The sequence below is a fragment of the Globicephala melas genome, chromosome 2 (assembly GCF_963455315.2).
Source record: "Globicephala melas chromosome 2, mGloMel1.2, whole genome shotgun sequence".
NCBI classification, from domain to species: Eukaryota; Metazoa; Chordata; class Mammalia; order Artiodactyla; family Delphinidae; genus Globicephala; species Globicephala melas.
Genome location: NC_083315.2, coordinates 167059375 through 167083643, shown reverse-complemented (window position 1 = coordinate 167083643; position 24269 = coordinate 167059375). Strand labels below are relative to the sequence as shown.

At 51.6% G+C, this 24269-nt stretch overlaps 1 protein-coding gene across 1 annotated transcript; it reads right to left on the bottom strand.

Moving 5' to 3' along the window:
- Window positions 1–7623: 7623 nt before the first annotated feature.
- On the bottom strand, window positions 7624–23127 carry CCDC197 (coiled-coil domain containing 197). Its single transcript, XM_030883489.2, is given in 12 exon segments — window positions 7624–7708; window positions 7779–7879; window positions 13597–13604; window positions 13786–13981; window positions 17140–17256; window positions 17542–17607; window positions 18335–18445; window positions 20061–20099; window positions 20101–20243; window positions 21638–21691; window positions 21694–21713; window positions 23021–23127. Coding segments are annotated over 12 exon segments (1047 nt in total).
- Window positions 23128–24269: the final 1142 nt, after the last annotated feature.

The window sequence follows — 24269 nt, the reverse complement described above, 5'->3', positions numbered from 1 at the left end:
AAGCCAGCGCTGGCATGTGCAAGGAGCGCTGAGCTGGAGTTCACAGGCAACCCTGAGCCCCAGGCTGGCTCTAGACTCTGCCGCTCACTGCTGTGTGGCCTCAGGTGACATCCAGGCCCTCTCTAGGCCACTGATTCCTCACTCAATGAAGAGATTGGACAATGTAGGCCATTAAAAGAAGATTTTAAAATATATTTTTACTATTGAAACTTTTAAACAAAAACACAATCTTACCCAGAATCTCAGTATATGGAAACTTTCCTCAACTGGGGCTCAAATGAGCAGGGAAAATGTGATCTCTTTAGTCTGTAACTAATCAGACATCTTCCTGAGCTCCCTAAAGTCTGGTTAGAAGAGAAAGAAAGCTTCCAAAGAGTTCAGCCAGTTTTCAAGCTGAGATGGAGCTGCAAATGTGAACAGTCTCTGTAGGGGCCGCGCCCTGGCTGGGTGTAAGCGTGTTCTTTCTGGAATGAATCTGCTCTCCTCTACCTGCTCCGCCTCTGCCTGGCCTCCAGGTGTCTGGGTTGGGGGGGGGGGGTCGGGGGATGGCTGTTATGACTTCACAGGTTTGGAGAGGGGTGTCTTGTCCTCCAGGAAAGGACCTGGGCACCTGGGTGCTGGACACCCCCAGACTTTGGGGCTGGGCTCTGTGGTCCCTGTGACTCATGGCCTGGCCTTTCTCAGGCTGGTCAGACCCAGAGAGCTCTCGCAGGTTGACCCCATTTTACTCTCTACAATGTGCCCACCTTTCTCATCCCCTCTCTCCCTCACTTCCCCACTTCCCCAGTACATGAGCATAAGAGGCTGGCTCCAAGGGCCCAGAACCTTCCCCATTTTTCCCACCTCTAAGCCTCTGCTCCTCCTGGAATGTCCTTTTCACGGGCTTCACTTGTCAAAGTCCCCCATCCTTCAAATTCTGGCTCCTCCTCCATGAAGCCATCCCAGATTGCCAGGCTGGTCATGAATTCCTCTGAATTTCCACTACATCATCTCCGGCCTTCTGTGGTGCTGATCCTTTGCAGCTGTGATTTGGAGGGGGCAGTAGGACCTGGTAATTACAAGTAGGAGCAATGGCATGAGGTATTTATTTGTGTTGTGATTGCCATGGCAATGCTCCTTGAGAAAGGCATGCCTCTGTTTCCTCATCTGTAAAGTGAAGGTATTCATACCCACCTCAAAGGGCATTCGGGAGGACTCAATGAGACGATCATGAAAAGCACCTCACACTGTACTTGGTATCCAGTAAGTGCCCAATACAGGTGGGCTTTGCCTGGTACTTACTGGGGCCAGAGTCTTGTTCATCTTGTGTGGCGAAGCCTAAAGAGGACAGGCAGGGATTTGCATGTGGCAGGAAGGAGCGCCAAGGAGGTTTGTGTCTTTGCCGGAAAGGAGGGTCATCTGTCCTCTCCCAAATCTATGTCCGGAGACTATGATGGGAGGATCTCATGCAGCTGTACCCCTGTTGGCAGGAGCAGTTTTAGTGCAGACCCACCTTCTAGTGTTCTTTACGTCGTGCTATTTCACGCACTTGACCTTCTCTGCTCTGCGAGCTTCAGGGCGGGGTGCTCTGCAGGACCCCCGGGTTGTAAGTTGGTTCACCTCCTCACAGGGTGTCAATGCCGTCCTCCTGGCTGCCCCCTGCCCCTACCCTTCGCATCAGAGCCTGCACCTTTGAGCTGAAAACTTTGTTGAGATACAACGTGTGTGCTGTTTCACTGCTGGGAAGAATGAGATAGAATCAGATTCCCCCTCCCACCCCCTCACTCCGGGTCGCAGAGCTGTGGGCCAGCCCTGGAGTCAGTGGTCTACCATGGCTCCCACTCCTAGGGGCATTGTTGAGAAAGAGGCTTTTATTTTTAAGAAAAGTTCTTTCCGGAAAGAACAATGGAACTTGGGGGATTAGGGAATTGGGAGTTGGGGCTGACTGAATAGGGAGAACTTTCTGGAATTAGGGAAGGGGTGGAAGCAGGTGTCCCAGAACAAGAGGAAAGGCCTGTGTTCCCTGGGGGAACGCTGGACGCTGGCCTGGCTGGCCAAGACCCCTTTTGTCCCTCCATCCAAGGCGCATGTATGTTTGGGCAAAGGCTGTGGCCACGGAACAAAAGACCCCTCACTCAACCTTCAGCAAAGACTTGTTGCACATCCACTGTGTGCTGGGCACCGACTGTGCACATCTGTGCACAAAACTGACAGAAGTCGCTGGCCTCGCTCAGCTCCTGTTCTGCTGGGGTGGCGACCTCCGGCTCTCTGCACTGAATCTGTGGTCCAGACCACACAACCCCTATAGGGTGCGGGCAGGACAGGAGGGAGCCCCTTGGGTGACTGAGATTTAATTTTCCACCAGGAGACACAGTGAGAGTTAATTTGTGGGGGGCGGGGGGGTGTAGAAACAAAAGGAATGTACCTGCCAGGCTGCTGTGGCTTTTCAAATGAGGCAAGAAAATCTGGAAGAGAAATAACCTTACAAGGCCCAGTTATACCACAACACAGCTCACTTTTCAGTTTAAACATAACCCACAGCCCTAGGAGGCTAATAGATAGGCCAGTTTTCCAGCCAACTGCCCATTTGTGGGTTCCTCCCAGGCCCGGGTTTTGAAAGCTAACGTTTCTCCAGTCTGGGTAGCAAATGCTCATAGCCCACACAGCCTCCCGGGCTGGGCAGGGAATACTCCCAGCTTCCATGGGAGGAGAAAGCGTTGGGTATGGTTGACAGAAAGCCAAGGCCACTGGGGGGTCCTGGGCTTGGCAAAAGCTCCTGTCCCCGCCCCATCCTCACCTCCTTGAGGCGGGACAGAGAGCCTTGCCCCTGAAGGAGGCTGGAACATGTCCTAGCTAAAAGATCTGGGGCAGGTACATGACCTCTGTGATGGGCAGCCTCTAATGGCCTCCAACAACCCTGCCTCCTGTGTTCATGCCCTCGTGTAATTCCCTCCCCTGGAGCATGGGCTGGACCTAATGACTTGCTTGTGACAAACAGAGTACAAGAGTGATGGAGTGTCATTTCTGAGACTAGGTTACCCAAAGACAGTGGCTTCTGTCTGGCTCACTGTCTCTTCTCTCTTACTTGCCATGCTGTAAACTGCCCTATGGGGAGGTCCGCAGGACAAGGAGCTGAGGGAGGCCTTCAGCCAATGAAAAGTTGAGGGCCTTAGTCCAACAGGCTATGGGAACTTCATCTGCCAACAGCCACACGAGTGAGCTTGGAAACCAATTCTCCTCCGGTTGAGCCTTCAGATGAAACCACAGCCCTGGCTGACAGCTTGATTGAAGCCTTGTGGAGAGATGCTGAGCCAGAGGACCCAGCTAAGCCATGCCCAGATTCCTGACCCACAAGAATAAGGAGGTAGTTAATGTTCATTGTTTTAAGCTAAGTTTTGGGGTGATTTGTTACGCAGCATTAGATGACTGATACAGCCTCTCTTGCTCTCAACCTCAGTCTGCTCCTCTAGGAAGTGGTGTTAATGATACTCACATCTCTGGGTAATGGTGTGGGTGAAGCCAGCTCTGGGGTTACTTCCTCAAGCCCCCACTGTATGCTCCACAGCACATTCCTCACTACTGCTTTAGTCACAGGAATCGATGTCTCACTGCAAACTCTGCAAGTGCCGGGAAGGAAGAGAACAGGGTGCTGTGGGACCAGTAACCCAGGGCTCTGGCCTTGTTCACGGGGAGAGAGAAGTCTTCTCAGAGGAGGTGAATTTTGACTGAGGTCTGAAGGCTGAGTTGGAGAGGGTTCATTTGTCCTTCTTTTCCCTGTCCCCAGCCTGTTAGTCTCTTCTTTAGCACTTTGTGATTTCCTGTCCTAGTATTTATCACAGTTCATCACCATCCATGTGTGTCTGCCTTGGGGAAGCTCCAGGAGGGTGGGGACCAGGTCACCACAGCACACCAAGTACGTGACAGAGTGCCTGGCACGTAGTACGTGCTCCAGAAAACTGAACTGAATGAATGAGTAGTCACAAGCAGGGACCAAGGGACAAAGCACTAGAGACAGAGGGAATGGCATAGGTGAGGATCCAGGGAGAGGAGCTGGTGAATTCTAGGAACTGGGAGAGGCCCGTCAGGCTGGTGCCAGTCAAGAAGGGGAGAGTGGTTCACATCAGCCTGGAGAGGGGGTCAGGACCAGGTCATGCAGGCCTTGAGGCCTCAGGTAGGGGTTTGTCTTGAGGGCAATAGGGAGCCTTGGAAGGGGCAGGAGGGAGGGTGGACACAATCAGATGTGCTTTTTTGAGAGATGGTTGTGGCTGCTATGAGGAGAATGGGTTTCGAGAGGGTGGGGGTGGAAGCAGAAGACCTGAAGGCCAGAGATGAGAGGGCTAGGGCCTAGGGTGGGGCACAGAGATGGGGGAAGTGGACAGTACCCAGGGGCAGACGGTAACATGGACAGGACCTGCAGTGGCTGGATGTGGGGCAACAGGAGAGAGAGGGTCTGGGGTGATGCCACAAGAGCACAGCCTCCGTTAGATTCAGCAGATCTCAGAGCCTGAGTGAATCCCCAAACTGCCATCCCCCAGGACGTGAAAAATGGAGAAGTTCAGGGCTGTGATCCCTGGAAACTCTCTAGACCCCTGGAGAGCAAAGCTCAGACAACCTTCGCCTTGGAGGTGTTGGTAAAATCTTCTTGAAACTTGAGCTTTTGTTTACAGATGATGGAGGTTGTGTGGGGTAAGTGCTGGCTCCCCAGCCCAGGTCCCTGGGGCCCCCAGCTCTGCCAGGCAGAGCTTGAAGTGCTGTATAAACACTGAGCAGCTTCCTGGATCATCTGTTTTCCTCAAAGATTTTTACAGGGAAGAAAACATGACTTTTTTTGTATAAGAACAAAGTATTATGAAATAGAAGGCAAATTGACTAACATGAAATTTTCAGATGAAAATGCAAAAGTGCAAAAATATTTGGTCTCCCTCAGGTCTGAGTACCAGGCCCCTGAAAGTCTGAGTAAACTCTTCTCTGCCACTGGACATATTTGGCAGGAGGTGGGTAGGGGAAGTTCTAGGCTTTGATCAGGACAAGTGCTCTAACTTTGAGGTCAGCCAGACTTGGGCTCTGCCACCTGATTGCTGTGTGACCTTGAGTGAGTTACTGCACCTCTCTGAGCCCAGGTATCAGTTTCAGTTGCCCACGAAAGACCCTGCCACTCCCATACTTCAAGCAGTTGTTCCTCGCAGACTAGCTTTCCAACTCTCACAATTCTCACCTTTTTGCCAGTTGCTGAAGGAGAATTAAAATTTGTTCATCTTCTAAGTGGCAGCATTTTGCCTAGAATAATTTCTTATATGAGATCACAGGAAATAGACAAATGAAATCAATCATTGCAGGAATAAAAAACTGTAGGTATTCCCACTCCCCCGACTATATCTTATGCAAAACTTTATGGTAAAATCCAAACTGTATAAAGGTCTTAGATCAACTTTTTGAAATCTTTTAAAATGATGTGCTACACTATTCGGTATGAAAGAAAAAAAAGAAACTGTGAAAGTTCCCAACCTTTGGATCAGCCATCTTTATAGATACCATGTGATCTTATTTTTAGTCAGAACTTCCCAAGTCCATCCTCCAGAGTTGGTGATAATCTATCCAGCCATTATGTATAAACTAGTAATAGACAGAAATACACACACACACACACACACACACACACACACACACACACACATGGGTCAATCATGTTTTTCTATTCTCTTCCATTTCATCCATCCCAACTCCACATGTTAAAGGCCAGTGAGGACTGAAAAAGCCCTGTGGGCCTGTGTGGCTTCACTCACCCCAGAGCAAGTCTCTGCTGGCTCCAAAGAGGTGGACACTGTCTGTCACAGGCTCCAATGTGGGCACTGGCTGTCCTGAGGCCCCCTCCTTCCTCATTCCTTGGAACAGCCCAGGTGACTGGCTACAGCATTTCTATGATTTATGATGTTATGGAGAGGGGAGAGAGGGAGCTCTTCCCCTAATAATTCCCTTGGAGGACTCATTAAACCCTTGCCTGGCTTAGCAAGGCTCACCCTACGTGACTGCTGGGGAGACAGCTCATCCTGGAAAGTGGCATGGCCCCAGGTATCCATCGGTATCGATGCATGGGACGTGGATGACCCTGAGGGCCAAGTGGTAGCCAAGATTCCTCTGTCCCCCCAAATATCCCTCACTTTGGACTCCTACATGGTCCTTAAAATTTTTCACTTAGAGATTCACTCCTTTGCTTAAGACTTTTGTTCGTTCGTTCGTTCCTTCCTTCCTTCATTCTTCATTTACTCAGAGGATATAAGGATGCAATCATTCAACACATATTTCTTGAGGGCCTATTCCACAATGGGTACTGGAATATGTGGCTAAGACATAGCTTTTCTTCTTGAGAACTTCTCCTTCCAGTGGGGGAGATACAAATGTAAACAATTAAGTGACACCTATAAGGAGGTAATTACTCTTGAGAGCCTTTTACAAGGGGGTGGCAGCCAGAGGCGGGCTCTGCTCACTCTGCCTGGGGCAGAGGCAGCTGGGGAGGCTTCATGAAGGAGGTGAGGCTGGAAGTGGATAGGGAAGGGACGGGCAGGGAAAGAAAGTCAGGGCAGAAGGAACCTCCTTCGAAGCACATATGCACCGTGTGCAGCTCTCAGTGGGAACCCAGGTGGCTGATTGGCGGGCTAGAGACATCGCCCCTCCCAGTTCACAGACAGACGCCCCTCCCAGACCCCAGCAGAACCCTGATGATGAGAGCTGGTGCTGTCCTCGGGAGTTCCACCTTCACCTGAGGGTAAGGCCAGGCTTGCCTCAGAGCAAATCAGACCAGCGCTTTACTGTGCACATGGATCCCCAGAGGACCTTGTTAAAATGCAGGTTCTGCCTTTCTCACAATCTCCCAGGTGATGCCCATGACGCAGGTCCCCGGACCACACTTTGAGCAGCAGGGATCTATAGTCGCGCACTCTCCCTTGATTCCACCTGAGAACTTGATTCCACCTGGATTTGAACGTAAGCCATTGACTCCTGACGCTAGTTCATGATTCATACCCATGTCCCCTTCAGCCCACAACATCAGCTCTGAAAGGAGACAGATGTGGGGCCTGCACCCTGGGCTGTGTGACCTCGGGCAAGCCTTCAACCTCTCTGAGCCGCCATTTCCTCATCTGCAAAATGGGATAGTCATTCTCACAGGGTGGGCATGAAGGCTGCAGGAACAATGACGAGCTTAGCAGAGTACATGGCACACAGCAAGCGTCCAGTGCATGTCAGTGCTTGTTCTTAGAGTTCTTTTTGCTACCAAACTGTTTCCAGTTACATTGTTCCATCTGGAGCCCGATGGACTTGAGATAAATGTCCCAGCTCAACCACTGAGCGGCTGTGTGACCTCAAGGTCACAGAACTGCACTGAGCTGCAGCTGCCCCTTCTGTAGAATGGAACTGGGAAACTGCCACTTTCTAGATCACGGGTTGTGGGGAGGACCCAGTGAGGTACAGTGGCCCCAAAGCAGCATCCTAGTACCACATCAGGAAGTTCTCACTATGGGAAGAGTCATCGGGAGCCTAGCTCTCTTGACTCACACATCCCCCCTTGTCCAACACTGAACACCTGCTCTGTGCCAGGTCCTGACTAGGCATGGAGATTTAGGGGTGAGGGAGGTGCAGCTCCGGGCCTCACATCTCCCCTTGCGCAGAGCTGGAGAGCAGCTTGGAGACCCAGGGCTGGGCATCCTGGTAGCTGGCAGCCAGGATGAGCGAGCTGCAGCATCAAAGGGCAGGGAAACAGTGCAGCATCTTCTGAAGGTGCCTAGTAAGAGACAGGGACATACTGGTGCCAGGTGGGCTCGGGTTTGAAGACGTTTGAGATGTTCCCATGGGCTGGCCAGCACTTACAGTCTCGGGCACAAGTCTCGAAGTAGCCAGGCCGTTCCTGGGCCAAGAAGAGGGATGGGCAGAGCCTGATGCCCCAGGGTGATGGGCTGGGATGTGAAGGCAGGAACGCCCAGTGCCTTTGCAGGTGGAGCCATGGCAAGGAAGCCTCTTCCAGACCTATCCTGTTATCCCTGTCTGGCCAACTTCCTTACCTGGAGAATGGAACTCAGATTGGGACACCACATTTTAAGGCTAGAAACCAGTGGCGTCCATTCAGAGAGTGGAGACACATTCAAGAATTGCTGAACTTGGAGAAAAGACAGCGTGCAGGGGCCAAGAATCCTGTCTTCAGAGACTTGAAGAGAGTCCTGTGGGTGAAGGACTTGACGGTTAGCTTTGTTCTTGGAGACGCCAAAGGTTAGGATCAGTGAGATGCAAAGAAAAGTTGGTTTCCAATTAATTTTTCCAATTTTCGAATAAAGTTGTTTTCCCCCTCTGGTTATAAAAGTTAACCACGCTTATTGCAGAAACTTTGGAAAATATGCAAAAGTAAAAAGAAGAAAATTAAAAATTAGAATCCTCCAATCCAGAGGATGGGTTGATGAACATGGCAGAACAGAGTTCCTAATCCTTTTTCGACACCTCAGCATTCCTCAGGAACCCAATTCCCGCCCAGCAGGTGGATTGGCTCCCCACACGCTGGTGATTCTTGGGTTGGAGAGAGCATGGAATCTGAAGAAGTGTGAGGGTGTATCTGACAGCTCTTGCTGTAATACTGTGTAACAAACAACCTCCAACTTCACTGGCTTACAATTATAAGCGTTTATTTCTCACTCCGCGGGCCGTGGATTTAGTAAGGATTGAATGGTGTCGGTGGATCTGAGCTGCAGGTTGGTCTATGTCAGCTCCCTGTGGCTCTCATCCCCCTGCAACCAGGAGGCTCCCAGAGGCACACAAGCCCCACTGCACAATAAGTCTTAAGCCTTTGCTTGTGTCATAACCCACTGACATCCCATTGGCCAAAGCAAGTCACAGGGCCAACCCAAAGCCAAGAAGTGAATACTGAGCCTGTGGCAGGAGCGCAGATGTAGGCGCCACCACAGGGGGTGGAGACTAGGGACCACTTACTCAATCTACCGCACCCGGTGGGTATAATACTTCCCACTCCACCCCAGGGTCAGGATCCTCCCACTTAGAAGCACTGCTTTAGTCTATTTCCTTCTTTTACATATATAATTTTTACTAAATTGAGTTTATATTCAACTTAAAAAAAATGCTTGCTTTTTTCACTTAACTTTACACCCTATAGATAATTTTCCTTACATTATTTTTGAAAACATGGAATTTAATGGCTGCAGAATTATAAAATCATAAAGTTTTGCATCATTGACTGAACTCTTCCTCTGAGATATTGAGTTTGTATCCAGTTTGGCTACTGTAAGTGACAGCGTGGTGGACATTTTGGTACAGACACCGTTTCTGTATGGTAACGGGCATTTCTGGCTTGTGCCTGCCCAGCGCCAGGCCTCACCTCCCTGTGATAACAACTGCCTGATTTCCCTTTGGGGAACCCTTCTTTCAGTTCATATGGTTGGTCCCCAGCCATGAAAGATACTCCACCTCACAAAAACTCAAACAAAAATTTGATCAAGTCCTGGAAATCAGAGCATGGAATCTCCCCTAGTTACAGAGATTCATTCAGGACGCACAGGGAGCCTAGGCCTAGCCAATCAGAGATTTGTTTAGAGCGACACCTGACTCGAGGTGATCCAATTAGAGTAAATCCTGGGACTTGCCAGGGTTTACTGGGAAGAGACATTCTCTCTTTTCCTCTGACTTCCACTTTAAAGGATGCGGGGCCGAGGTTGTTGCCAGCCATCTTGTTTATGCTGAGCCTGGAAATGAAGCCAAGCTGCGGCAGAGCAGAGCCCACAGACAGACTGGATTCTGTTGCCACTGAGCTCCTGATCGAGCCGTTCCTGAAGCTCTACAATCCCTGGTCTTCTCGTTTCATAAGCCAATACCTTCTCTTTTTTGGCCTAAGCCAAGTTGAGTTGGGCTTTCTGTCATTTTGAACCAAATAGCTCTGGTTTTATTAACTTAAATTTCTTGACCTAGAATTGCTGAGCCAAAGGACCTAAACATTTTGTAAGCTTCTTAAGATCTCTTCTCAAATTGCTTTCCAGAGAGTTTATGCAAACAACCTCGCAGTGTTGGAGAGCCTATCTTATATGCCTTAGTGTATTAACTAAACATTTTTTGATGGGCAGAAGTTATGAGGTGTAATTTTATTTTTAGTGAAGGGAAATACCTTCCATGTTCATAGGCCATTTTTATTTATTTTGTGATTTGCTGAAATGAACAATTGATGTCATTTTTTTTTTTTTTTTTACTGTGTAAGCGTTCTTTAAATATCAAAAACATTGATCCTTTTTCAAATTTCTCACCATTTCCCCCCAGTTTATTGTCTTTAGATATTTGGCTGTGTTCTGAGGTGGATGCATTTTTCATTTTTACATGGTCAAATTATTTTCAGGTGTCACTTCTGTTGCTTTCATGCCTCCAAAGTTCTTCCTGACTAAAGACCAGGTAAATGTGGAGCAGGTTTTCTTCTTTTTGACATTGAGATATTCAGTGTTTCTCACCCTGTGACTAGAGACCAGTCTGCACTGGAACCATCTGGGATGCTTGTTCAACATCCAGATTTTGGGGGCTTCATGCCAGAATCAGAATTTCTGAGAATGAGCCCTGTTTAGCAAGTGTCATAGGTGGGTTTTTTTGTTTGTTTGTTTCTTGTTTTTTTTTTTTGCGGTACGCAGGCCTCTCACTGTTGTGGCCTCTCCCGTTGCAGAGCACAGGCTCCGGACGCGCAGGCTCAGCGACCATGGCTCACGGGCCCAGCCGCTCCACGGCATGTGGGATCCTCCCAGATCGGGGCACGAACCCGTGTTCCCTGCATCGGCAGGCGGACTCTCAGCCACTGCGCCACCAGGGAAGCCCCACAGGTGGTTTTAATGAACATTAAAATTGGAAAACCATCATTCAAAGGAACTGGAATATACTACAGTATGTGGTGTGGAAAAAGGACATAATTTGATTTTCCTGCCAAATAGCCAATGTTCTCAGCACCAGCCAGTAGCTAATAGTCCAACTCTTCCTGGATGGTCTGTAGAGAGAATGTCCTCACACTTGAAGAAAATTAAAGCTGGAATTTGATGTCAGGTAATGAGCTCTCAGTCTCAGAAAATGTCCAAGCCCTGGGCCTCCTAGTGCCTTGGGGTCTCAGGATCTGGATGGGCAGTCAGATGAAATGATATTTCATAAGGCACCTGAACCATCGTGGATTTCTCCAAATGCCCTTGAAGGCCTTTCCCCAGCTAATATGGAACCCAGGAGGAAAGTGCTTTAAAGGTACAGGGTCAGGGCTGAGAGAGCTTTCTGTCTGACAAGAAAGCCCAGCAAGGATAAACCCCAGCGTTCTAGTACATGCCAGCAGCCTGAGAGATCAGGGCCCCTAAGCGCAGTGCCCAGTCGTCAATTTCATGACCCAAGCTCTGCCCAGAGGAGGCTGGGAGCTCCTAAAAGACTCAGGTGCCCACTGCGAACTTAGACTAATGGCCAGGTCACTGCCACCCCAGGTATCTGTTCTGATGGCCCTCCTCCCCAGGGAGCGTGCCAAACATCTGAACTAGACCTGCAAACATACACACAACATGTGCACAGCAGGCAGATGGCAGAGGACAGAAAGACAACAGCTCTTCACAGAGCCCCTGTGGGCAAAGTGAGAGGACTGTTCCCTGGGCCCCTAACAGGGTGTCATGTTCAGCACCTCCCAGGAGGTCAGACGGGGTGGGGATGGCCCTCCCAGGATGCCAGGTCCCCATGACGCTAGCCCCATTGTGCAGATGGGGACTGCAGGCCAGGCAGGGGGAGTTGGTACTCCAGGAGAAGCAGAGCCCAGCTTAGGCATTTGGGATTTGCCGTTACTCCCAAGCAGCAGTTCTCAAAGTGTGGGCCTGAGACCAGCAGCAGCAGCATCACCTGGGAACTTGTCAGAAATGCAGATTCTAAGGCCTGGCCACCCTAGGCCTGCTGGGTCAGAAGCTCTGGGGGTAGACCCACACTCTTCTGTGACAAGCCCTCCTGAGGAACGTTCAAATCTAAGGATTGTTGGCCTAACATGTGCCCACATTACAGGGAGGCTAATGAGATACTTCCGATCTCTTTGGAAAGTGGATGTTGGGTGGAGAGCAAGTAAGCAGTGAGGTATGGATGTGAGATGCTCCCTGCAATGGACTGAATGTACCTGCTCCCTAAATGCCTATGTTGAAATCCTAACCCCTGTGTGATGGTGTTAGGAGGTGGGGCCTTTGGGAGGCGATTAGGTCATGAGGGTGGGGCCCTCATGAATGGGATTTGTGTCCTTAAGAAAGGGACCCCGGGAGCTCCATCACCCCTTCCACCACCTGAACCAGGAAGTGGGCTCTCACCAGACACCAAACCTGCCAATGCTGTCATCTTCGACTTCCAGTCTCCAGAACTGTGAGAAATAAACGTCTGTTGTTTAAGCCACCTGGTGTATGGTATTTTGCTATGGCAGCCAGAATGGACTAAGACACCCCCAGGTATGGCCTCCAAACCTCGTAGCCTGGCCTCTGGGACCCCACGGTGGCTCCCCAGCCCACCATCTCAGACTGCCCGTCGGGTTCTTTGTGCTCCAGCCAAACTGGAAGCCCTACCCTGTGTTCCCTTCAGTTTCTTCAGCCCTCCCCCAACCTCTCCCTTCTGAAATCTGACTCAAGCCCTATCTGGGATGCTCTCTTTGCCCCAAAGCCCTGAGAGTCAGAAACTCAAAATGATGCTTTCTCTGCAGCTCCCCCCGGCCTTTAAAAAAAAACTGCTCTTAAGACCTGACCCTACATAACCTTCTTTCTTATATTTAGCTCCCCTAAATATTTCAGTGCCCAAGTCCTACCCAGCCTCCCACCCCCTCCCTCCGAGCCTCCCGTCCCCTCTCCCAACAGCACCTGGAAAACAGCAGACCCTCGGTGCTTTTTGAAGGAATAGCAGCATCTTTTCTGAAACTCCCCTTTGAAAGGTAATTTGCTGATGCCCCATTTGCTGCAAATCAGTTGCTCTGAACCTTCAAAGTTAACCTAAATCAGTTACCATCAGCAGACCCGCAGGAGTGAATCCTTTCCGGGGCTGTGGTGGCTGCCAGGGTGATTTCACCTCCGTGGCTCAATAACACCAAGCCAGTGCCATCCACGCAGAGGCCTTTCCAACCTTGACCTAAGAATGTCAGACTGGAGAGAGGATTCCCTTAGACATCCTCGCACCCAATTTCACACGTGGGAAAACCAGCCTAGAGAGGGGCTTTGCCCTGCCCCCAGTCCCCCTGAGAGTAGCACTCAGTCCAGGCAGCTCAGGGACCCTCAGGTGGGCAGAAGGCACCAAACTGGTATCCAGTTTCTGGGAACCAGTGATGACATGTTCTCCTACAAGCTGAGCACCCCCGGTCTGCTGTGGGCCAGGCCAGCTCCCATGCATCCTATAGCTCAGGGTGGCTCTCTGTGAGAGTTCCTATGACTGCAGCGTTCCTAATAGTCGGGCGTCCATTCAAGCTCCTTGGCCCCAGACAGACCGACCAATGACGGCGAGAAATGCATCCCCGGCTTCCGGGTGCAGGTCTCCAACCTGGGACTTCCCACCTGGCTGCTGCCTCTGACTCGGGAACCTCCCTCTGTCTCGCCCACGGTCCCAGGCAGGCCTCACCTCCATCCCTGCCAATCCCCCAATGCAGGGAACAGTGCCCCCTCAACCCCACCTGGCCCTAGCTGCCCCACCTCACTGACCTCCGCCTCCCCTGGCTCCCACCCACTCAGGAGTGAAAAAAGGAGGCCAAGCAGGTAAAGAGATGGTCGTGATGCTGGCAGGGCTGGTGGCCCTGCGTTGTGTCAGTACAGGCTGGGGACTCTGAAGTCTGGGTGCTAGGAAAGGGGGTCCTGGGGATCGAATTTTGACTCTCTGAATGTTTCCTGAATGGTCTGGGGTACCTTCTGAGGCCCCGGTCCTTGGGGTTGTCTGCTGTCCAGCACACTCTAGGTCCCCTGAGCAGTGAGATGAATCTCACAGTCTCCATTGTGTCCAACATAAATTCCTAAGAGAAAAAGAAATCTCTCTCACTTGACTGTACTCTGGCCCCTGGACACCACCTCCCAGGGACCAAAGCAACATCAAGGTTGACCTGCGTCTCCTTTAGTCTTCACAAGGGCGCTGCCAAAGATGTGGTATCAATGCCAATTGGCAAATGAGCAAACTGCGGCTCAGAGAGGTTAAGTGACTTGTCTGAAGCGACACAGCCCAGCAGTGGCAGAGCTGGATGGCTCCAAGCCCAGGTCCTTGTGCAGCTTCCTGAATGTGGTTGCCTGCCTCTTCTCACTGCTTCCTCCGAGAAGCCCACCCTGACTGCCCCCAGCCTCCCTCTCTGAGCGGCACTCACTTCTTAAGGGCCAGGTGACCTTTATCTCCCTCCACCTCTCTTTCCCTAGTACCATGCCGAGCGCATGTGGGTGACTCTGAGACTTGACTGATTGCTGAGGGAGATCTTTGGGACACCCTGACATCACTGGGTAATTTCTTCCTTTTTGCGGGGGAAGAAGATGAAATTAATACACTGTGACTGTAGGGCAAATGTGCCCTTACTTAAATGCTCATTCATATATCATGATGTGAAGGATCTATGCCTCAGGGGATGCCAGTTATGCAGCCTTCACTGTGAATGGTGCCCCAAGAGCTGTGCCATGGAGCAGAGAGGCCCTGATAACTGCCTGTGAAATTCTCCTGAGCTCTTCTCAACTAAGACGCAGGCTCGCTCACTGTGGACTCTTGCTGCTAGAAAACATTGGCCATGGGACTCGCCCCCCGTGTCCCAGAGGCGCTTAAGAATCCCGAGTTCAAACAACTCCACTGAACTTGCCTCGAAAGAGAAAAGCAAGTTATGACTTAGGATGAAACCAATGCTGAAGCTGGCAGACAAAGGAGGGTGGAAAGGACAGGTCCTCGTGGTGCCACTGAGCCTTGGGTCACACCAGACCTGAAACCCACCCAGACACGGAACTTCCACGCACGATGCAAGACATGCAGTTACAAGAGTAAAACAACCTCAAAAAGGAAAAGTGAGGCTGGAGGACTCACTTCCCAATTACAAAACTTACTACAAAGCTGCAGTGATCCAGACAGTGCTAAGGACAGACGTAAGGACCAATGGAATAGGATTCAGAGTCCAGAAATAAACCTTCACATTTACAGCCGATTGATTTTTGACAAGAATGAGGAGACAATTCAATGAGGAAAGAGCAGGTTTTTAGCAAATGGTATCGGGACAACTGAATATCCTTACGCAAAATAATGAAAGCGAACCCCTATCTCATACCATATACAAAAATTAACTAAAAACACATCATAAACCTAAATATTGGAGCTAAAACTATAAACTTCTTACAAGAAAACTTAGGTGTAAATCTTCCTGACCCTGGATTAGGCAATAGTTACTTAGATATGATGCCTAAAGCACAAGTAACTAAAATGAAAATATATAAATTGGGTTTCATCAAAACTGAAATCTTTGCGCTTTAAAGGACACCATCAAAGTGAAAAGACAGCCCATAGGATGAGAGAAAATATTTTCAAATCGTATATTTGATAAGGAACTTTTATCCAGAATATACAAAGAATATTTACAACTCAGCAGTAAAAAGACAAAGAATCCAGTTAAAAAGTGGTCAAAGGATCTGAATAGACATTTCTCCGAAGAAGATATACAAACGGCCAATAAACACGTGAAAGAATGTTCAACATTATTAATCATCAGGGAAATGCAAATCGAAACCACAATGAGATACCACTTCACACCCATTAGGGTGGCTAAATTATAAAAGAGAGACCACCAAGTGTTAACAAGGATATGGAGAAACTGGCATCCTCATATTTTGATCATAGGATTGTAAAATTTCACAGCCACTTTGGAAAACAGTTCAGCAGTTCCTCGCTGAGTTACCTCGTGAGTTACCACAAGACTCAGAAATTCTACTCCTAAGTATATACCCAAGATAACTGAAAAGACATGTCTATGCAAGAACATGGGCATGAATGTTCATAGCAGCATTATTCATAATAGCCCCCAAATGAAAACAACCCAAATGTCCATCAACTAATGGATAGATAAACAAAGTGTGGTCTATCCATGCAGCAAAATATTTTTCAGCCATAAAAAGGAATGATTTGGGCTTCCCTGGCGGCGCAGTGGTTGAGAGTCCGCCTGCCGATGCAGGGGACACGGGTTCGTGACCCGGTCCGGGAAGATCCCACATGCTGTGGAGCGGCTGTGCCCGTGAGCCATGGCCACTGAGCCTGCGCGTCTGGAGCCTGTGCTCCGCAACGGGAGAGGCCACAGCAGTGAGAGGCCCGCGTACCGCAAAAAAAAAAAAAAAAAAAAAGGAATGATTTGTACTGCCATGTGGATGAAACTTGAAGACATCATGCAAAGTGGAAGAAGCCAGATACAAAATGTATTTTGGGGAGGTGATGACAAGATTCAGGAATTAGATACTAATGATAGTTGCGCAATTCTGCAACTGTACTGAAAACACTGAAGTGTGCACTTTAGAAGGGTAAATCTTAGAGTACTAGAATTATATCTCCATAAAGCTATTATTAAAAAGAAAACAAGATATGTTGCTGTGGGTGGAAGCCAACCTGATCACATGACCTCCATTACTGCAGCATCAGCATTATGACTGGTGGGAGTTTGGTCCTGGTGGGGACCCTCCGACTGAGAAGGGAAATCTCAGTGGACTTGACGAGAGTCTGAAGTTTAAAATGAGGACCCTGCGCAGAGGCTCCGTCGGTCACTGAAATGTGCCTCCCCGTATAAACGTGACTACATCTGTGTGCACCTTGGTGTGTTTGGTTGCAGTGTGTCAGCGTATGTTTTGTGTATATTGCAGGGTGTGTGGAGAGCCCATAGGAGTCTGTATGAGTGTGTACCCCGTGCGTGTGTATGTGTGTGATGTGCCGGGGTGGGGCTCCACATTAAGACAAGGCAGGGCAGGAGTTCCTTTACAACCCTCTGACCCTGCACCAATAAGCGTTCATTACAAGTTCGTTGAGAGCCTAAAAGAGACCCTGAGACCCTACCGCACCTGTGCAGGAGCCATGCAGCCGTGGAGGAATAGGGCAGCTCACCACCCATGCCCCATGAGCCGAGGCCGAGGACAGGCTCAGGCCGGAGGCCAGCCCGGGCACGGGAGTCCTCACCCGGATGAGGTCAAGCTTGGAGAAGAGACCCGTGCCCTTGGGCGTGCCGTGGGCAGAGGCGCAGCACTGCTGGGCCGCGCTGTTGATGACCATTTGCATGCAGTTTAGCAGCCGGCTCTGCAGACTCGGGCCCCTCCCAGAATTCCCTGCCCCCTGCCCCCAGCTCACTCAGGCCAGAGACGTGTCCTGAAGCCAGGAGCCACCTCCTCCTGCTGGTCTGGGCTCTACAACCAAAGGGGCTTGGACGAGTCCCTCCCCACCTTGGGGTCAGAGCATCCGCCTCTGCAAAGAGGGACACCGGACCGACTAACTTCCAAGAGGGTCCTCCCGGCTGGGCACATCCGTGGTCCACACCCAGGGGAGGGGCCAGGAGGGGACATGGGGGAACCCAGGGCTCCTCACTCTGGGAAGCTCCAGAGGTGTGGACTTCAGGCTTTCAGGGTTGTGATCAGCAACCTTACTTCTCACCTTCAAGAGGAAGACCCATAACAGACTCTATAAACTGTGGCCAATCCAGTTCCCCATCAAAGCTCCTTGGTTGGAAGTCAGCAGCCCACAGACCCCAACCCTCATGTCTTCCAAACTAGGATCCCACAAGAGCCTGAGAAGGTCCCACATTTGCTGACTGCGCCCTGCCCAGGTGGAGTGTGCCTGGCACAGCGCTGTGCCCCAGCCTTTGCTCCCCCGTGTCCTCCAGGCAGCCCCCAAGGCCAGAAGGGCACAGACTCTGCTATGGGGAGGACCCGGGGGTCTGGAGAATAACTAGTCCACATTCTCCAGGCCAGGAAGGAGTAGCTCAAGGGATTGAACCCAGAAATCCTGGCCTGGACTTTAGCCCTGACTTCCTCTTTCCAAGCTTCGTTCTTCTCATCTGTGAATAGATATGAGGAAGAATCAACCAATATTTAGGAGTGCAGATGCTAGGCCCTGGGACTGTACGGGGGCATCCCAGCTGGTCCTTAACTATCTGTGGCTTCAGTTCTCCCACCTGTCACATGACATCTGGCTCGTCTTAGAGAAGCCCTTTGAAAGCTAACAGTCACCAAGGAGAGGTAAGTGGGTAAGTGGTGTGCGTGTGCGTGCGCATGTGTGTGCGTGTGTGTGTGTGTGTTGGGGGCCGATCATTATCCAGGAGACAGCAGCCCCCCGCCCCTGCGCTGCCCGCCCCCCACCCCAGCCAGTGGACTGGACTCACATCACAGCTGCCTGTGTCTTTCTGGTAGGTGACACCGTGTTCCAGCTGCCGCCACTGCTCCTGCTTGCGGTGACACTTCTTCTGCAGCTGGAAGAGCTGGATCTTGAGGCTCTGTGGTAGGGTGGCTGGTCAATTCGGTGCAGCTGACCTCCCGGGGCACCTGCCCTGGGCCTGGTCCCGAGGAGCTCACGGCTCAGGGGTCTGAGTGATGATGGGGGTGGAGGAGGGGAAAGTTCTGGGTGGTCAGCGTCCTTTAAGGCACCAGGAGATGCAGGAAAATGGACGTGTAGGATGACTAGGGTTCGAATCCCAGCTCAGCTCCTGGAGCCCGTTTTTCTCACCATAAGCAGAACCACCTGTCTGGGCCCTTCCGGCTGCAGGAATGGCTGGGAGGACACCAGGGGGCAAGGCTGTGATAGCCTCTGCGGCCCAGGCCTGCGGGGCACAGGATGTGCTGGGTGCACTCCCACGCCAGGCCCCGCGGAGATGTGTTTGGAGGACACAGGATATACATGTGTCCACGCTTTTCTGAGGCCTAGTTTTCTTACTTTGAAAATGAGAAAAATGGCATGCCTGGGACTAAGGTGCAACATTTAACTCAGAATTAATATAAATAATATTTGAATGCAATTTTTTGGTTTGGTTTTGGTTTTGGCCGTACTGCACAGCTTGCGGGATCTTAGTTCCCCAACCAGGGATCGAACCTGTGCCCCTGCAGTAGAAGCGCGGAGTCCTAACCACTAGACTACCAGGGAATTCCCAAATGCAGTGTTTTTTAAAAATCAAAGGTAATGCAAAAAAAAAAATCCATGATGAACAAAGTATTAAAATTCTCAATAAAGTTGGGATCCAACCTTCTACTTTCATGCTCACCTCACTCCTCTCCTCTAGTCTCAGCTCTAGGAATAGAAGCACCTGCCTCCGGGTGCTGGGGTGAGGTTTAAATGAGATAAAGCTTGTTAAGTGCTTCTCACAGTGCCCCGCCCACGAAGGAAAAAAACCGTACAAAATGGTGTAGGTTTTCAGTGCTACCACTAGGGGGCAGAGACTGGCTGCAAATGCCATGCCACTGTCCTTTGCGAGAATCAGCCCACTCACCAGCCTCCCTTTCCCTGTTCCCGTCCTCTCCATGTCCCCATCCTCTGTCTTCTCCGTGTCCCCAGGCCCCAGCTGCAGCACAAAAATTCATCATGCCATCCATGCCTTTGCCAGGGCAGTTTCTTCCAGATGGAATGCCCATCCCTTGGGGTGAAAGTTCAATTTATTAGAAGATGAACCAACTATGAGGGAGATGGCCTCTTGGGGCACTTAACTCTGAGACAGTTTGTGTTCAGTGTCTCACAACAGCCTACCAACTAGGTTGAATTGCCCCCACGTCACAGATGAGGAAACTGAGGCTCAGAGGGGGTCTAAACGTGCCCAGGGCCATGCAGCTAGTCAGAGGCTGAGTTGGAATTTGAACCCCAGTCTGTCTGAATCTAGAACTCCTGAGTTTTCTACCACGAAGAATACCTTTTAAGGATAAGCTGAGTCTTCCTCAGGAGAAACCCGGCAGAAAGGGAGGGAAAGGGGTACAGAACAAGGCTCTGGAGTGAGCGCCCCACTCAGACCCTCTCAGGAGCCCGCCCCTGCCTCAGGCCTTCTCTGGGGGTGCAGAGGGAAGGGGGTCCCTACGTTCCAGTTCTCTGGGCCAAGGAGGATGAGCCGGGCTTCAGGCAGCTGTTACCGGGATAAGAGCCCTATGGCCTCCCTCTAGAGACTCCCTCCAGGCTTTCGTGGACGGCCTGGCTCATCTTGAAGAAGGCCTCCAGAAGCTTCTGGATGTCCTGGCTGACTGCGAAGAGCTTCCCATAGTGCCCCACCATGGCCTCCACCGGGGCCTCCTCTGGCTCCTCCCCTTGGTTGTAGCCTATAGAGACAGTGCATGGCAGGAGGGGTGGGCATATCACTGCAGGGGTGCAGTGATACTAATAATGTAGGTGGGACTTCCGCTGTCCACTGGAGCCCCGAAGTTGAGAGCGCCCCATCACTGACCTCCCACCTCTTCAAGAGAAGAATCTGCATTTGAAAGGCCACCGCGGGCTGAGAGCAAGCATTCTGGATCAAGTCTGCCCAGTGAGGCAGGAGAACCCCCCACCGCCACCCCGGGAGGGGCTGCTGAATGGGGGAGCCTGCAGGAAGAGGACAGGGATTGTTGCTGTCCCGCGTGACGGGGTCCCCAGCTTTGCTCATTCTGGATGGGTTGAACAGGGTTGAACTGCTGAATTAGGAAGGTCCCAAACTAGGAGGCTTCTAGAAGCAGCGCCGGGTGCTGGGTCTGCTTCACACCCCGTGCCTGACCTGGAGGCCTGCGCCCCTCCTTGGCTTGGTGCTCAAGGCTCTTTGGTGCTGCTCAACCTTCCAATCACATCTCCCAGCGACCCCTGGCGGATAATGGCGCTCCAGCACACTGGAACTCAACCCCAAACCCACTGCACAGGGCCTGGCTCCAGCCTGCATCTGTGCTGTTCTTCTGCCTGCAGTGCTGTTCCCCTCTGCTGAATGCATGTGAGCCCCATGAATGGCCCCCTCCTCCATGAAGCCTTCCCTGACCTCCAGGGCAGAGTCCCTGGGGCTCCTGCAGCTCCAGAGCACTTAGCACAGTGACTCTGAAATCAGATAGACCAGAGTCTGAGACCCAGCCCCACCACTTCCTGTCTGGGAGACCTTGGTCAAGTCCCTTAACCTCACTGAGCCTGGGTAACACAGTTCTCAGCAGCTCCTAAAGAGGGGTAAAAAAGATTTACTAAAGAGCTTAGCGCAGAGTAAATATTTCATAAACAGTAATAGTTATTTTTATTGTTGGTGATGTAAAGACAATGACGATAATAAAATTATGTATGTTTGTCTCCCCTTCTCTTTCCTATCAAGTTTTCAGCACTGATAACAGTGGATTCTGGTGCAAATCATGTAAAACAGAACACAAAACTCATTTCAGATGCCTGTGTAATTTTAGTTCCTAAGAGCAAAATCAAAGACAGATGAGGTAATAATAACAGCTGACACTTACTGGGCGCTATAGCTAGACAGCGGGCTCCAGGCTACGTGCTCATAAAGGACGATCCAGCCCACGGAACTGTTGCTGTTCCCACTGAAGACAGACGTTGAGAACTTGCTGCAGGCCACATGGCTGGTGCCCTGGCTGGCTCGACCACGGTGGCACCGGCCTGTGGATCCCCACTCTGCAGGAGAGCTCAGTGCTCAGCGAGCTCACACGCGCCCAGGTTCCCAGGCTGGGAGGTGCCTGCTGAGGAAGCTACGTACCCTTGGGGACTTTCTCAAGGACCTTGATCAGATAGTCTTCAAAAACCTTATGACCTCTCTCCTCAGCTTCCTCTGTCTGTAGAGACATTTCAGTGCCGGCGAGAGAGCCAGACGTGAGAACACGGTTTGGGGACTTCCAGGTTGTGACCCCTGGCAAGGGCCAGCCTCTGTGGATCTGCACAGATCCGGGCTGGGCTGGTCACTGACCCCATCAATGGGCCGCTGACTTGAGTCTCTCCACCCCCATTTCACTGCTGAGTAAACTGAGCCACAAAGAGGTCAAAGAGGTGCCTGTGGTCAGGCCATGAGGAAGGGGCCTGGGGACCAGTGAGGCTGGGCCTTTGTGGCATGGGGTCTATGGAGCCCCTCCTGCAGGCTGAGCTGGTGGCAGATGGTCTGAGCCCCCAGTAGCCGGTGATCCGGCACAGGCTTTGCCTCTCTGTGCCTGGCTGGCCCGTCCGTAACAGGGGTAACCAGACCCCTCCCTCATAGGCCAGTGGGGACCGGGTCTGGGGCTCCCAGCACATCATAAGCACTCAGTCTGTGGTCGGGGCCCCGGCAGCCCCCAGAGGGGCGGCAGCCACGTGCTGCTGCCCAGCCATCAGGGGGCATCACCAAGCAAGATGAGTCTCCAATAGCTTGCCCACCCTGGTCGCCTTCAAGGTCAGTGGTCAAGGGCAGAGGGCAGAGCAGGAAAGGCTGTGGTGGGTATCTCTGAGTGACTGCTGACTTCCCCAGGGCAAGCCACTCTGCCTCTCAGGCCCGATTTTCTCATCCATACAGTCCTGAAAAATGCAGGAAAAAATTGTCTTCCCCCTGCAAATACCACGTGGGGCCCTGTGAGCTACAGTGCTAAACCTTTCAGTGGGGAGGTTGGGAAGCCCTATGAGAATCCGATGGACCGGTTGGGACTTTTCTCCATAAAATCACTCGCAGATATCAATCCATCCTTTTGCATATAACTCAGGCTTTCGTGGGCAGCCTGAAATTGAGAGTCACCAAGGGGCAAGGATTCAGGGTGTCTGCTTGGAGACACAGCAGCAACCTTGCAGGCTGATTTTAGAGGGGCCGAGCTGACAGAGGCGTAGGGATGGTCACCCACAGCCCTGCCTTCGTGGAGGGAGACTAAGCTTGCACAGGGCCTGGGACTGGCCCAAGGTCTGAGTTCAAAGGGCGGGATCCAAGCCCCCCACCTCCCCACCACTCGCCAATCAGCTGCCCCTGCTGACTTACCCCCCCCCCACCCCGAGCCTCAGTCCCCTCCCCGTTCATTTCCTGGCCTGGCCTCCTCAGGCATTTTTGCTCAGTCCCAGCTGCTTAGCCCACCGCAGGTGGCCCTGGGGCTGAGGCAGGGGGCACGGCGGGGCTTGGGACAGCTCGTACTTTGCCTGGAGTTGGCAGAGTTCCTGGAACAGCACCTGCAGGTCCCGGTCCTTGTCACCGGTATTGCTCAGGCCAGCCTCCTGGCCTGTGTCCACGGTCGCCAACATTGCCCCTCACCACCTCAGGCTACACTGGAGGATGAGGGCCACGTGGGCCAGGCAGGAAGAAGATGGATGGCCACAGCAACAGTCAAGACAGCAGCTTTCTCTTCTGATTCTCCTGATGGTCCTCAGAAGCCAGTTCACATTCCCACTTCATAGAAAAGGAAACAGAGGTTCAGAGAGGCCCCTGTGACCAGCTTGAGGATGTACAACAGGGCTGGATTTGGACTCGGCTTTCATTAAGTTCAAAGTCTGAGGTCTTTGAGCTGTGCCCCCCAGCTCTGGAGGGACCAAATGTGCCATTCTGCAGTGGCATTATTGCCTTTGTCACCCCATAACTGGGACAGCTCCATCACCGTCAAGTCCCATGGGTGCCAAGATGCCTGGGGCTTCCAACAGGTGCTAGCTTCCAAGAGCATTCAGGAAAGACTCCGAGGGTCAGAGCTGGGGACGGGTGAGAGAGTAGCCCACATAGGAAGGAGATACCTTTGCCATCTATCTCTACCCACCCGTCCCTCCAGCCATTTATGCATTTAACTGACATCATATACTCTGAGCTTCTACAGAGCTAGACTGGGGACCGGGATAGACCCTTTGAATGAGCTCACGGTCAAGCTGGGAAGGTGGCCTAGTTGACAGGTGGTTTCAACACAGCCTTGCAAAGAGTTCCTGGGCCGCTCACCTAAGACTGGTCGCTAGTTATGGCCAAAAGAAGACAGTCTCCCTAAGCGTGCCGTTCATTGGCCATCTGCTGGGCCCGCCCCAGCACGTGGGAGGAGCAGGGAGAGAAGGGGTGGGGCTACACAGTCAACCTGTCCAGCCCTGAGCATCGGACACAGGTACATGAGCACGGGAAGGAGGAAGGGGCCCAGCTGACTCACTCGACAGCTCCAGGAGTACAAAGCCGCAGCTGAGCTGTGACATCACAGTGCTGGCTTCTGTCCTCATGATGTGTCCATTGCAGGATCCACCTGTGGGTGGAGCGGACGGCCTGATTCCCCGAGGTCCTGTGGCCCTCCCTACCCCTGCTGCCCTGGTTCAGTTCCCAAGGAGAAGGGGTGGAGAGGCATTGGTGACCTCAGGGGAGACTTGGGCTGTTTTTGCCTTTCTTTCAAGGATGGTCATCTGTGGTGGTCTTTACTGATACC